The sequence below is a fragment of the Vanessa atalanta genome, chromosome 14 (assembly GCF_905147765.1).
Source record: "Vanessa atalanta chromosome 14, ilVanAtal1.2, whole genome shotgun sequence".
Lineage (NCBI taxonomy): Eukaryota > Metazoa > Arthropoda > Insecta > Lepidoptera > Nymphalidae > Vanessa > Vanessa atalanta.
This window is the reverse complement of record NC_061884.1, coordinates 111,709-127,350: the sequence shown is the minus strand read 5'-3', so window position 1 is coordinate 127,350 and position 15,642 is coordinate 111,709. Positions and strand designations below refer to the sequence as shown.

The following is a 15,642-nucleotide window of genomic DNA, read 5'->3' as shown; positions in this document are numbered from 1 at the left end:
CGGACTGGCAGGTTGGCAAATACTTCATCGTGAAAATTTTAACAGTTCTATGTTGAATACAGTTAAATAGAAGAAGCTGATACTGGGAGCTCTTATCTAGAGATGAGCACAGTACTCCATGTGGGATCGAATTTTCACCTTGTAAAGTCTTGAGCGATGAGCCGACATAAAGCACCGACTTGCCCTGCTGAGCACCCAAAGCATTTTAGACGCCAATTTGGTTTTACCTTCAAAATTTTCCAATTTGATTCAGTTTGGCACGAAATTTCGTGGACAATTCTTTTTGTCATTGGACACAAATCAGGTGTGATCCAAAATGAATAATAATATTAAATATATTTACTTATTATTATTACTTTTGAGCGTTTAGCATATATATCTCTTGTAAGAGATAATCCCATATATCTTTTACTATACAAGATTGACTATTTACATATGTATATATTATTATTTGTCAATTGAAAGTGTTTGATACGATTTTAATATTCAAATAATATTGGCGAGGACAATCTTGCGCCACCGCGCGAGCGAAGTATAACTATATAACGCGCTGCGTGTCGGCTCCGACATCACTCATCTCACGAACTTTTTCATCTTACAAGTCTCCCAAACGCGACGAAATGAAAGCCTTTGTAAGTAATCGCAGTCATTGTAAACCAGTATATATACTATTTTTTTAATGTGTTGGATTGTATGAAACAAAATAATAGTTTATGTTTAGTATATCATTCATAAATGGATATATTATATTTTAATATTTGTTTACTATTACAGATCGTTATCTGCGCTCTCGTGGCCTGCGCTTCAGCCGGTAATGAGAAGCGTGAGAAGCGAGGCTTCCTCAGCGGCCTTCATTCCGTTGACAGTCTTTCTTACGGAGGCTCATACGGTGGTATTTATGGCAGTAACTACGGTTATGGTGGCTACGCGGGTTACTCTGCACCCGCCATCAGCTATGCAGCACCTGCCATAAGTTATAATGCACCTGTGATCAGCCATGCAGCACCTGTAATTAGCCACGTAGCACCTGTGATCAGCCACGCAGCCCCTGTGATCAGCTATGCAGCACCTGCGATCAGCTACGCATCACCTGTGATCAGCCACGCAGCACCTGTAATCAGCCACGCAGCACCTGTAATCAGCTATGCAGCACCTGCTATTAGCCACGCCGTACCTGCGATCAGCCACGCAGCACCAGCTGCCAAAGTTGTCACTGTCAACAAAGTAGTGAACTCTAAGCGTGTCGTCGATGTCCCAGAAGTCGTGAAGGTGCGCAAAGTGGTGTCCGAGCCGCAAGTAGTGTCCGTTAACAAGATCGTAGCCGCTCCCAGCTACAATATTTACAGCAACGGACTGTCCGGGCTTGGATACGGATCCGGCTACGATGCCCTTTACGGTTACGGTTCCGGTTATGGATACGGTTCTGGTTACTCTAACGGTTGGTGGTGAACGAAAAAAAAAACTGTCTTCCTAGTCAAACTGTTATGTATAAGTTTTGTGTTAGTACATTTTTTATTTAACGATAAAATACAGTCATAAATAATATCCTACATTTTTGTATTATTTACTTTATACACCTTATAATGATCAAAGACCCCTTTATTACTGATTAAGAGGTATTTTTGTATTATTTTATACAAATAGTATAAAAAATTTCAATGAGCTCTTATCAAATAAATAGCCAAGAAAGAACTTTTTTTCTTGAAAATCAACAATTAAATAAAAATATTAAAATATTATCATAGAAAGTTAGAAAATGACTTCAAAATTAAGCAGCGGTAGTAATTTTTTTTGTGTCTTTACTAAGTTATGTCTTCGTGTCGTTTTCAGCTAAAATACCTAAATGAATTGTGCCATAGTAAAACAAAAGATTTAACACGTATACACGAATGTTTGTTTGAACCGGTGGCAACTTTAATAAAATTATATGAAGTTACCAATCCAAAGATTCAAAAAATTGATTTTTATTTTGAAGGTTTGATAGATTCATTGAAAATATAATTTAAATATAACAACATATTGAAGCAAAATGAACTAAATACAATAAAACATACAAGCAACCTTGAATTGGAACGCATATACCACTCAATACTACTTTCATGTTAACTAATCACTCGACGCAAAACTATCACCAGTTCAAAGCCACGTGCAGCCCATCATTCATAATTACGTTTACTCTCAAAGCGATATTAGTATTTCCATTACGATATCATTTGATTTTAATTCGTTAATATTTATGACTCTCTCCAAGAGTAAGCCAATAACATTGCACAACTGCAAATATGTTAATTTGATTGATTATGGTGGCAACGACACGACGTGAGGAAAATTACAAGTGTGGCCGTTTCGGCTTTTCGTTCTTCTGTACCAAGCCTTTTTTCACAAATTTTAAAATCAAATTCAGTCGAATCACTTATGTTACAGAAGTGACAGAGAGCTTGAAGGTGAAGTTCCCCAACGATGATATCCCTATTGAAGTTACATAACAACCAACTTTGAGATACACCGTTACAATACATTGTTTGATACAAAGTTTAACAAGTACAAAAAATGATGCCAGGCTTCTATCTTTAATAACTCACGAGTCATACTTTAAAAATCCCTCTAAAAATCTTGGGATGCTTTTAGACATTGAATGTTTCCATATATAAATGGGCCAGTTGTCTCCGATTGGAAACACTACCGAAGTGGAAAGGAGGTAGACTATCTAGGCTTTCATGGCTTTTCATGTCCAAGGAGTTCAGGTAGGGTTTTCCGTCGCAGTTTTCGTCAAAAAATCGTACTTGCCATAATCGATATTTTTGCTATCATTGAGCTCCGCGGAATTATTTGTGATGATGGCAAGAGAACCTATAGATTGGCACTGGGAACGAGAATGGACTTTGTGAGACGCTACTGCGCTAACACACTGGCCCGTCTCCTATCAAGGAAACACCGTTGAGACAGAACAAACGATGCAAATATTCGTCTTTTATCCCAAATTAACAATTATGTTTTTTCCACTTGCAGTTGAAGCACTTGGACCTTGGATTAATATTGCAAAAAGCTTTATTAAAAGTAGAACGCCTCGCCCTATTGCCTCCACTGGTGAAAAGAGGACTGGTTAAGTTTTTTCTCAAAGCAACTATTTGTAGTGTAATTAATTACTACTAGTAGTACTAATTATGAATTTTAATTTATATATAATTACTGCCTTATTGCTAATAACTCTTATGTAATTAAAAAATAAAACACTTTTATTGACTGTCACCTTATTAGACATACCTGGCTATGCTGAAGCATCAACTGCGAATCTGAGACTTAATCAATATAAAAAAGACAAAATAGTCTTTACAAAAGTTTCAGGATATCGGGTATCAGTCAGTTGCTTAGTAAGATAACTTAAATTATAGAAGAATGATACTTAGTATCAGTATTTGTTGATGTTCCTACAGGGTACGTCATATAAAGGTTTAATCTAAGCACACTGTCCTGGAGAGTGGAGACTTGTCAATGAAACTAGGAATATATCAATATCAAATTTATTTAATTAAGTGGTAGTGCCACACTGCATACTTTCGAGTTGCAGCCGAATGGGCCGGCACGCCCGGGGAAGTACCACTCTCTCACTTAAAATCGGCGTGAAGTGGTAGCTATGCTGCTGCGTTTCGTTCGGTATGTGAGAGTCCCGGAGGCCCGATCCCCCTCCCCCCCAAATCATAATGGTTGTGCAGAATTTGGTTCTGTTACCCCAGGAGGGTACCATCAGCGACTGCGGTGGAGAATCCCTCTCTGGGCATCCATGCTCAGGACGTACACAACCTGAGCAGGGATGCCCAGGCTGCCCTCCGAATTCTGGGGGGGGCAATTTTGCGCTCGCCACTGTTCGGGGCAAGCGGAGCAGGCATCATAAGGCAACCCTTACCACCCTCACCGTGGACTTCTGCAACATAAAGGGACTCAACTCCAACTTGAACGCCGTTCACTTTCACATTGAGACGGCTAAGCCGGCCTTGCTCTTTCTTACCGAGACCCAGATATCCTCTCCTGCCGATACGACTTTTCTCTCTTACCCCGGGTACAAATTGGAACATTCCTTTGTACCACGAGCTGGGGTGTGCGTTTACGTCAGAGATGATATCTGCTCTCGACGCCTCGGCAGCCTTGAAGGGCAGGACCTATCGATTATCTGGCTGTGTGTAGACTGCGACGACCATCCGCGAATCTACGCGTGCCTTTATAGGTCCGATAGCGGTAATGCCGAAACCGACCGACTGGTTGAGCACGTCCAAATGGCTACAGATTCCGTACTGCAGCAGATCCCATTCGCAGAGATCGTTATTCTTGGCGATTTTAATGCCCACCATGCCGAATGGCTTGGATCGCGCACTACCGATCATGCGGGTAGATCTGTTCTCGACTTCGCTTTAGCATATGATTTGACACAACTTCAATCATCAATCATACACCTTCCTTGTTGGACCTTCTGCTGACTTCCCATCCGGATGGCTACCAGGTTATCGTCGAACCTCCTCTGGGCTCGTCGGACCACTGTCTCGTCCGAAGTACAGTGCCGGTTGCGCGTTACTCACGACCTCGTTTCGTGGGCTGCCGCCGAGTGTGGCACTACAGGTCAGCAGATTGGGATGGGATGCGGTCCTTCTTTGCATCCTACCCATGGGGGCAGGTTTGTTTCTCGCCGGATGATCCGAGTGTTGTTGCTGACTCTGTTGCCGATGTGGTACTTCAGGGTATGGAACTATTCATTCCGTAATCTGCGGTCCCCATCGGTGGCAAGTCCCAGCCCTGGTTTGGTCGTTTCTGCAAAACGGCTTCACGCAGAAAATGGGAACGCTACCAAGACTGGGCTAACGCATCAGCGTCTCGTGATGTAAATACCAGCGCAATCAGAAAGGAATATAACTCTGCCTCTAGGTCCTTCAAAAACGTGATTGCTAAGGCGAAGACGGAGTACATTGGCAGAATTGGCAAGAGACTGGTGCGCCTCCCTTCAGGAACACGTGCGTTCTGGTCTCTCGCCAAGGCTGTCTTAGGGAATTTCTGTCAGCCTTCCTTAGCATCTCTGCACAAGGACGGTGAGTCATTGGCCCATATAGCGAAGGAGAAGGCTGATCTTTTAGGCTCTCTCTTCACAGCGAACTCGACTCTGGATGACCGAGGAAAGTCACCACCAACAATCCCGCGGTGTGATACCACGATGCCGGAGGTTAAATTCCGGCAAAGTGCAGTTCGTAAAGCACTTCTTTCCTTGGATATTCATAAGTCGAGTGGACCCGATGGCATCCCTCCAATCGTGCTACGGATTTGTGCTCCCGAGTTGGCGCCGGTCTTAACGCGTCTTTTCCGGCAATCCTATGCATTCGGCGTCGTCCCGAACTCCTGGAAGACTGCTTTGGTGCATCCGATCCCTAAAAAGGGCAACCGCTCAGACCCATCCAATTATAGGCCTATAGCCATCACCTCCTTGTTCTCCAAGGTAATGGAGTCCATTATAAACTGCCAGCTCCTGCGGTACCTAGAGGAGTACCAGCTGATTAGCGACCGCCAGTACGGTTTCCGTCGGGGTCGCTCAGCCGGTGATCTTCTAGTTTACCTTACTCATAGATGGGCGGAAGCAGTTGAGAGCAAAGGGGAGGCATTAGCAGCCAGTCTGGACATAGCGAAGGCCTTCGATCGCGTGTGGCACAAAGCGCTTCTTTCGAAGCTTCCTTCCTATGGGCTTCCCGGGAAATTATGCAATTGGATTACCAGTTTTTTGGCAGATCGGAGCATCAAGGTCGTTGTCGACGGTGCATGCTCTGACTTAAAATTCATCAATGCTGGTGTTCCACAAGGCTGCGTTCTATCACCCACTCTGTTTCTTCTGCATATCAATGACTTGTTGCAAATCAGTAACATTCATTGCTATGCAGACGACAGCACCGTAGACACCTCATACACCGGCCGTGCTAATATTTCTCGGGAAAACGTCGAAGAAAACCGGAACGAACTTGCATCTGAAATCGAGTCTTCGTTAAACAAAGTCTCGAACTGGGGTCGGCTAAACCTAGTTCACTTCAACCCCAAAAAGACGCAAGTTTGCGCGTTAACTGCTAAAAAACCACCATTTGTCGTATCTCCACGGTTCGAGAACATTCCGTTAGCCGCTACAGTATCGGAATACTTGGCGTTGATGTTTCGAGTCTCGTTCAGTTCCGCGGTCAATTGGAAGGCATAGCCAAATTGGCATCAAAAAAGCTTGGTGTGCTCAGCAAGGCAAGACAGTATTTCACGTCGGCCCATCGTCTAAGACTATACAAGGCGCAAATTCGGCCTCACATGGAATACTGCTCTCACCTCTGGGCGGGTGCTCCCCAGTACCAGCTCCTTCCATTTGACCGTATCCAACGTAGAGCGGCTCGAATTATCGACGATCAAGCCCTTTCCGATCTGCTTGATCCTTTGGCTTTGCGTAGAGATGTTGGATCGCTCTGCATCTTCTACAGAATTTATCACGGGGAATGTTCCGAGGAATTGTTCGGATTAATCCCGGCTGCTGAATTTCACCTTCGGACATCTCGTCAAAATTCCAAATATCACCCGCACCACCTAGATGTCCAAAAATCCACAACAGCGCGATTTTTAAGACAATTTCTGCCTCGCACAACCACTCTGTGGAACCAGCTTTCGCCGGCGGTTTTTCCGAACATTTTTCCGTTGCAGATGTCCATGGGCGGTGGTAGTCACTTTCCATCAGGTGAGCCTCCTGCTCGTTTGCCACATTATGACATAAAAAAAAAATAAAAAAAATAAAGCAAATTGTTTCAGCAGTTCCCAGATTCGTACTTGCTGATTCGATTAATTTCGATTAAGATCTACAATTATTTTTTTTTTATTTGCAAGTCATGTGTGGTTTTATTAATAATGTATGTTTTGTTTTACACTGATTATTTTAATACTATTAATGTAATAAAAGACAAATAAATAAATGTACGGAACCATGTCTCTGTATTTCGTTTATTTTTTATTTAGAATTTCAGATATTGCTTTTTGATTTAGTTTATCGTGTCTATTTCTTATTACTAAATAAATACTGACAGAAATCTTTTTCAAGAGATAAGTAAACCTGTTATATTTTATAATACTGATGTATATCAGTCATATGAGGCAATTGAAATGTGTTTGATACAGTTTTAAAATTCGCATATTATAATATTAGCGAGGACAATCTTGCGCCACCGCGCAGGCGAAGTATAACTATATAACGCGCTGCGTTTTAGCTCCGACATCACTCATCTCACGAACTTTGCCATCTTACAAGTCTCCCAACGCGACGAAATGAAAGCCTTTGTAAGTAATCGCAGTCATTGTAAAACAATATACCACTTTGTAAACAATTACTTTGATGAATTATATGAAGCGAAGTAATAGCTTACCGAGTACCGTTTAAATTAAATATGTCTACTTTCATGTTCCTACGATTACAGATCGTTATCTGCGCTCTCGTGGCCTGCGCTTCAGCCGGGAATGAGAAGCGTGAGAAGCGAGGCTTCCTCGGCGGTCTCCACTCCATTGACAGTCTTTCTTATGGAGGCTCGTACGGTGGTGTTTATGGCAGCAACTACGGTTATGGTGGCTACTCGGGCTACTCTGCACCCATCATCAGTCACGCAGCACCTGCGATAGGCTACGCATCACCTGTGATCAGCCACGCAGCACCAGCGATCAGTTACGCCGGACCTGCAATCAGCCACGCAGCACCTGTCATTAGCTACCCAGCAGCTGCTTTGAGCTACTCAGCTCCAGCAATCAGCTACGCTGCACCAGCTGCCAAAGTTGTGACTGTCAACAAAGTAGTCAACTCTCAGCGTGTCGTCGACGTCCCACAAGTGGTGAACGTGCGCAAAGTGGTGTCTGAGCCCCAAGTAGTGTCCGTCAACAAAGTAGTAGCCGCTCCTAGCTACAACGCCTACAGCAGCGGACTTTCCGGGCTTGGATACGGATCTGGCTACGACGCTGGTTACGGTTACGGTTCCGGTTACGGATACGGATCTGGTTACGGATACGGATCTGGTTACGGTTCTGATTACTCTAACGGTTGGTGGTAAACGATAAAAACGCTGTTTTCCTAGTCAAAGTGTTATATGTAAGTTTTGTGTTAGTACCTATTTTAATTTATGATAAAATACAGTCATATATATTTTCACACATTTTGTATTATTTATAAATCTTTTTAAGATAAAATACAGACTAATAGGGTATTCTATTTTTGTCTAAAATAACTGTAATAAAGTTTGTAGTGAGCTCTTTCAAATAAATATTACTCATTCAATATAAAGAAAGGAAGTCATAATTGGTAATAAACTATTGGTACGATAAAATAATATTTTGGTGGTCCACTTTTTTTCGAAAACAATTAAAATTATTAAATATAAATGTAGATAATTATAATACTAATATCATAAAAAATAAATTATTTGTTCCGTTTCACGCAAAACCTACCAATTCGATTGATATAAAACTTTAATATTATTTAAAGAATAAATGCGTTGTAAAATGTTTAGAAATATCTCTTTATGTAATATATTTGTACTGCAAAATAGGCGTAGAGACCTACGAACCCAAGTGATCGAAAATTTGAAAGAGATCGTAGAAATTTAGAATCTACCTAAAAATACACTCATTTATCTGTAGGTATTCCTAAGAAAGTTACCATATAAAAACTTTACGACATGTCTTTAGCCACGGGACCCAACATTTTTTGGCGCAATATTTAACAAGAGATTGTTCTTTTGTTGACCGAGCTCAACTTCAAAAAAAAGAGCTCTCGATAGTGATATCGATATTAGCTATCTCGTTGAAAGTTCTAGAATTGGCAATGGTGGAGACCAGACGGACTTATTCCAGTTAGACTGAGGTCGTTGGAAAAAAAAGGAACCGACCACGGGACAATATAGTATGTGTTGTGATATTGTTGAATAAAAAGTCAGGAAATCAATTTATCTTTGTGGCGTCTACAACTTAGAGAAATGGTGATAATTATAACTAAAAGACGTAATACCCGTCTCATTGCCTCAACTACCTAGTACTGGTTTAGGTTTCGGCTAAATACATGTTGCAGTAAGAGTGAATAAACAGGTTGTCAAATTAGTTGGTTGAAACAGTGCATGAATTTTTGCGACTCACACGGTCGTACGTAGTTATAATTCTGGTTTGTTTCTTTATATTTATTCAAATCAATATATATACAATATTTGAAGGATTCAATTACGAAAACTATTTTAAATAAAAATATTTAATATTGATTCGACATTAGATACATATTTACAATAAAATAGACACATATTATGTTGAAGTGAAAAGTATAAACCGCTTAACACTATTTTCAAAACATTTGAATAAATCTGTTGTAAGTTTCAAAAAGAAGGATGATCATCCGTTGTTTACAAATCACCTCGACGCGAAACTATCACACGGTCAAAGCTGCGTCCCGAACTTCATTCATAATTACATTTACTTTAACAGCGCTATTAATATTACGATTACGGTTTAATTTGATTTCAATTCGTTAATATTTATGACTCTATCCAAGACTAAGCCAATAATATGGCACACCTGCTGCTACTGTTATTCCAACTGCTGCTGCTGCAAATATTAAGCAAATATAATAATTTTAATAAAAAAATAAAATAAAAACTTACATTGTCTTCTAATAAAATCATATAAAATTACTATTGTCTAAGAAATAACAGCTTTTTTTTTAAATTAATTCAAAATAAATATATAATAGATGAATTTAATAATGAACATGTAATAAGTAAAAGAAATTGATAATGAAGCTTAAAGAATTTACTTGCCAGACCTTTTACATATTTAAAAGAACGAAACATTTTTGGTGATAAGTGACACATCGTTCTTATTAAGGATATTATTTTCTTCTTCTTTAAGCTAATATATTAAGAGCGATTATTCGAATTTCCGCTTCTGAAAATCTGTCATTATTAAGCTTGTTGCGCGGAACTGCGTATACACAACTACTATAGTCAAGCCAATCGACATAAAGCGTCGTGATGCTATTACATTATTTATTCTATATATTTTATATGAGTTTTATTTTCAATTGTATAGAAAATAAAATAGCATACAAATAATAATAAATTACTGAAAAAAATATAATATTTTGGATGTACACAGTTCTTATATAAAAAATAAAAACTTTGAGTAAAATATTAAAATCGATAGTCACTCATAGTAACCGTAAGATTTACGGTACTTACAATTCCTTGAGTATTTTTATTACCAAATTAATAACATACCTTTAAATAAATTAATACCTTATAATAACAAAACTTGTAGTCCATTTTGTATAATACGCAAATTCAACAAAAAATATAAATAAAAATAAATAACCTCTAAGGACGCTGGTAGTCTAATTACAAATGGCACCTAAATTATGAGTTCATAAATGATTACAATAAGTTACATTTTGTAAATAAGACTTGCGACATTGTATTATTTGCCGATGATACATCCCTTATTTTTAAAGTCGACAGAAAAATAAACAACTATGACGTTGTAAGCAGTGCTCTGTCGCGGGTTCTTGGTTGGTTTGATATAAATAATTTGGTACTAAATGCCAAGAGGACTAAATGTATTTTGTTTTCTCTGCCAAATGTCAAATCAAATTCTTCCATCCATCATTTTGAATAATGAAAGGCTTGAGTTTGTTGAGTCGACGGCCTTTCTAGGGATAACCATTGACTCCAAACTTCAGTGGGGCACCCGTTTGTATGCCCTAGCAGAGAAACTAAGTAGTGCCATTTATGCGATAAAAACAATAAGAAAACTCACGGACCTAAGTACTGCTAGACTAGTTTATTTTAATAATTTTCACATTCTTATGTCATATGGAATGTTGCTATGGGGTAATGCAGCAGATATTGAAATAGTATTTATTCTGCAGAAAAGAGCTTTCCGAACTAAGTATAATATTAGCTCTAGGACATCATTAGGCGAAAAATTTAAAGAAATTAGTGTATTAACGGCTGCTTCACAATATATTTATGATAATATAATGTTTATACAGAAGAATATTCAAAAGTATTCCATAAAAGCTGATAGACATACTATTAATACAAGAAATAAGAATAAACTTGTAACCCCTACTTTCCGTTTGCATACGGTACAGAGAACCTTTTTGGGCAATGGTAGGTATACATATATAATAAGATACCGAGGAATTTAACCAATTTACCATTTACGAAATTTAAAAAGTTTTTTAAGACTAAATTAATAAATAAGTCTTATTATTCATTAAATGAGTACTTTTTAGAAAAAAACGCCTGGATTTAGGCTCGGATTTCATAACAGGACACTATTTTTTGTATTGTAAATCTGTTTATTTGAAAAGAGCAACTTTCTTGTTTCTTGCCGTTTCTTCTCGCTGGAGGCTGCTTTCCGAAACGGTAAACTAACTTTTAGCAAGATTTACTCACATCATATTTAAAAAGCAAGTAAATAAATAGTTTCCAAAAGATAAGTAATCCTGTGTACATTTTTATCTTATTATAATTTGTGTGGCGTCCTCCTGATATGATAACGGCGGCCTTACTCCACGAGTACGCAAACAACGATCTATTCATTTTCCGATGGGACTTTTATCTAATAAGGCTGAAGAGGTTCAAGCGCAAGTAATGTTGCCACTAGATCAAGAATGACTATGTCATGTATTTTATAACACAATGTCAAATTATTGGAGGCAACAGTTCGTGAATAATGTACGAAGAAAAATCGCTTACAAAACATATCAACCTTGTTTAAAAATCACTTATATTTGCAAAAATTGATACAGTTTTAAAATTCGCATATTATAATATTAGCGAGGACAATCTTGCGCCACCGCGCAGGCAAAGTATAACTATATAACGCGCTGCGTATTAGCTCCGACATCACTCATCTCACGAACTTTGCCATCTTACAAGTCTCCCAACGCGAAAAAGAAATGAAAGCCTTTGTAAGTAATCGCAGTCATTGTAAAACAATATACCACTTTGTAAACAATTACTTTGATGAATTCTATGAAGCGAAGTAATAGCTTACCGAGTACCGTTTAAATTAAATATGTCTACTTTCATGTTCCTATGATTACAGATCGTTATCTGCGCTCTCGTGGCCTGCGCTTCAGCCGGGAATGAGAAGCGTGAGAAGCGAGGTTTCCTCGGCGGTCTCCACTCCATTGACAGTCTTTCTTATGGAGGCTCGTACGGTGGTATCTATGGCAGCAATTACGGTTATGGTGGCTACTCGGGCTACTCTGCACCCATCATCAGTCACGCAGCACCTGCGATAGGCTACGCATCACCTGTGATCAGCCACGCAGCACCAGCGATCAGTTACGCCGGACCAGCAATCAGCCACGCAGCACCTGTCATTAGCTACCCAGCAGCTGCTTTGAGCTACTCAGCTCCAGCAATCAGCTACGCTGCACCAGCTGCCAAAGTTGTGACTGTCAACAAAGTAGTCAACTCTCAGCGTGTCGTCGACGTCCCACAAGTGGTGAACGTGCGCAAAGTGGTATCCGAGCCCCAAGTAGTGTCCGTCAACAAAGTAGTAGCCGCTCCTAGCTACGCCTACAGCAGCGGACTTTCCGGGCTTGGATACGGATCTGGCTACGACGCTGGTTACGGTTACGGTTCCGGTTACGGATACGGATCTGGTTATGGCTCTGGTTTCTCCAACGGTTGGTGGTGAACACAATAGAACCTGTTCATCTAGTCAAAATGTATCGAGTTTAATTTTATTTATATTTAATTAAAATTTTATTTTTCATTTTATTGACCTCTTTTTTTTTCTATCACAAAAAAAAAACAAATAAGACTAAATCGGACCTGAAGATCAATTTACTAAACACACCTAATATATTATTTACGTATTTCATGTTGAAACCTTCATGTTGAGATTTAAGTAAAAACCTAACATAACATTATTTTGTAAATTGTATCAATGAGATATTGTTTGGTATATATTTATCTCTTTCCCGCCCTACGCGGTGCATAACTAACCTACGTAATCAACCGATCGATCAATCAACGCAATTTCGAAAGCGAGACGTGAAGTCGTACCATATATCAATGACTAATATTCGATGAATAGTTCAATTTATCAAACAATGTTTAAAGTAATGTGGTGGTATGAGAATCATTTCATTAAATATAAAGTGTATTCTCAACTTCGGTCATCAACAAATACATTTTATATCAAGAGATATTAACTACAGGAATTACAAAAAAGACTGGTATGCAACCAAATGACTATTCGCCATCAACCTTGGGAACTAAGATGTTACGTACATATATCCCTTATGTGTCTGTAACTACACTGAATCATTCACTCTTCAAACTGAAACAAAAAAATACTAAGTGTTGTATTCAATATTAATCCAGATCAAAACAATATAATACATGCTCCAAAAAGAGACAGCAATATAGAAAAGATACGAATTTATTTATATGAATGCGAAGTTTAACGCGATATTTAGATTAGATTGTTTCATTTAATACGTAAGGTTCCTACTCCTGGATACTATACGTAATATTACCTAATTGTGTTTGTAAACTGTTTTATACATACTTGCTGACTACTTCTCAATTCAAAGTGTAACACATTCTTAAGTTTTTAGGTAATAATAATTAGCTTTACTTGTATACTCTGCCAAAGTTTGACGTGTTTTTCGATAAAAATGTACATTATTCAAATTTACTTTTAGAATAGCTTGTTATTTAAGACGTAAATTGTATTTGTTATTAATTCAAGATAATTTACAAATTTACGTCAAAATAATTGTCAAGTTTTTGATGTTTCTTAAGAATTCTGAACGAGCCGAAGATGTTAACATTTCTTAATTAGAGTGTTTTTTTCCGCAGTAAAGTAATTTATACATATAGTAATTAAAATGTATATAAAAGTCACAATGCAATTTTATTAAAGCAATTAAATTCAGTTCTGTTCTTGATGACTGCGAGACACATATCATGTCAATAACAAAGTATTAATGGAGCGAATTGAAAACTCGTGGGATTCTCAGTCAACGCTTACAAAGGTACCTTCACTTATTATTAAAAATGTTATGGCATCACTTGGTAGATAAGATTGAGTTGTCAAATGATATAAATTACGATTTAATTGTGTTCTATACTAATATTGAACTTTGTGTCATAAAGAGAAAATTTTTGTATTTTTATTTCATTACATTTCATGACATCGTTGATGTCTTACATAATATAATATATAAAACATCAACAGGTTTATATCTGCTCCTCTAGTCACAAACCGTATACCACGCAGGATGAGAAAGCTAATAAAAAAATGGTTTCAAAATGATCCAATATATTAGTAGATATTATTCAAACCAAAAGAACCGAGAGAAGCACTACTGAATTTCCATGTGCTGAATTTGTTTTTATAATCCATATAGTGCTGAGCGGTAAAGGAAAACCATAAAGGAAAACGGTAAAGGAAAACCAAGGGGAATCCTGCGTGAGTCTAATTTCAATGGAATTCTGCCGAAGTTGAGTCAAACAATAAGTTCTGAACGTTCACGTCAAAGGGACTTCAAGCCTTGTTATTTTACTTTAGTTTACTTTACTAATAAGGGTAGAAAATTAGTAATATATATTAATGATTACTATATTTATTATAAGATATCTTCGCCTATTGAGAACCGATTTCACCGAGTCGGGTGTTTTATAAATGAGTAAATAATTCAAAGTGAATTAGAATAGATTTAAAAATAGCTGCTGGACACTTGACGTGTTTGTTTTACTCGAAATCATAAGTTTTTTTTTTTTAATTCCTTGTTAGCCAAAGCAAGCAAACCTGCTTAGACATGATCGCCGACTCCGAAAGTGCAGGCGCTTTAGTTTTTTTTTTAATTTAACTCACTTTATTATTTTAAATATTTCCATAATTTAAATGAATGAGCTCATTTGATTACTACAATTATCATTTATGTTCTATTGTTGCGAGAAACTGAACCAGTTGAATCACTCAAATATGAATAAATTAATTCACGTCAATTTATCTCACACTCGTGCAAATTATACTTTCAATGTTTTGTAATGACAACGAAGTCTGGCCTCATAACTAAGTACGCACTATAATCTGTCTCCGTCTAGAAAATGAGGTAAAGACCGGGCTAGACTCATATTTACATTAAAAAAATATGTAACCATAAATAGGGCAAGTTTGTCAATCGTGGTTATTGTTTATTATTCTTACGAATTGAATAAATTTAATTTATTATTACTATGTGTTTAATGTATATCACTCAGCTATGATGCCCTAAGTGACAATTCGAAACGATACCATTTCAAAAAGAACATAAAATAAAATTGACAAAGAGATTACAACATTGCTAATTCATTTTGAATTTATAAGATTTTATTAAAGAATTATTATTTAAAAAATTAAAATTATTAATTATTTTATTTTATTAGAGAATTTTATAAGATATAACCTCAACAGATAACGAAGATGCAGAGGACATCTTATTTACATACAAAATATATTATTGACTAAAAGCTCGCAGCCTTAACGTATTAATAGACATGAACCGTAACAACTATTTTTAATATCCATAAACATGACTGGCAATGAACGAAGCAA

At 37.7% G+C, this 15,642-nt stretch overlaps 1 protein-coding gene across 1 annotated transcript; it reads left to right on the top strand.

The window, feature by feature from the left end:
• The first annotated feature begins 578 nt into the window (after positions 1 to 578).
• On the top strand, positions 579 to 12,748 carry LOC125068948 (shematrin-like protein 1). Its single transcript, XM_047678353.1, has 5 exons — positions 579 to 632; positions 775 to 1,445; positions 7,260 to 7,329; positions 7,467 to 8,054; positions 12,679 to 12,748. The coding sequence occupies exons 1-5, from the start codon at positions 621 to 623 to the stop codon at positions 12,727 to 12,729; spliced, it is 1,392 nt and encodes a 463-aa protein (XP_047534309.1). The 5' UTR covers positions 579 to 620; the 3' UTR covers positions 12,730 to 12,748.
• The last annotated feature ends 2,894 nt before the right edge of the window (positions 12,749 to 15,642 follow it).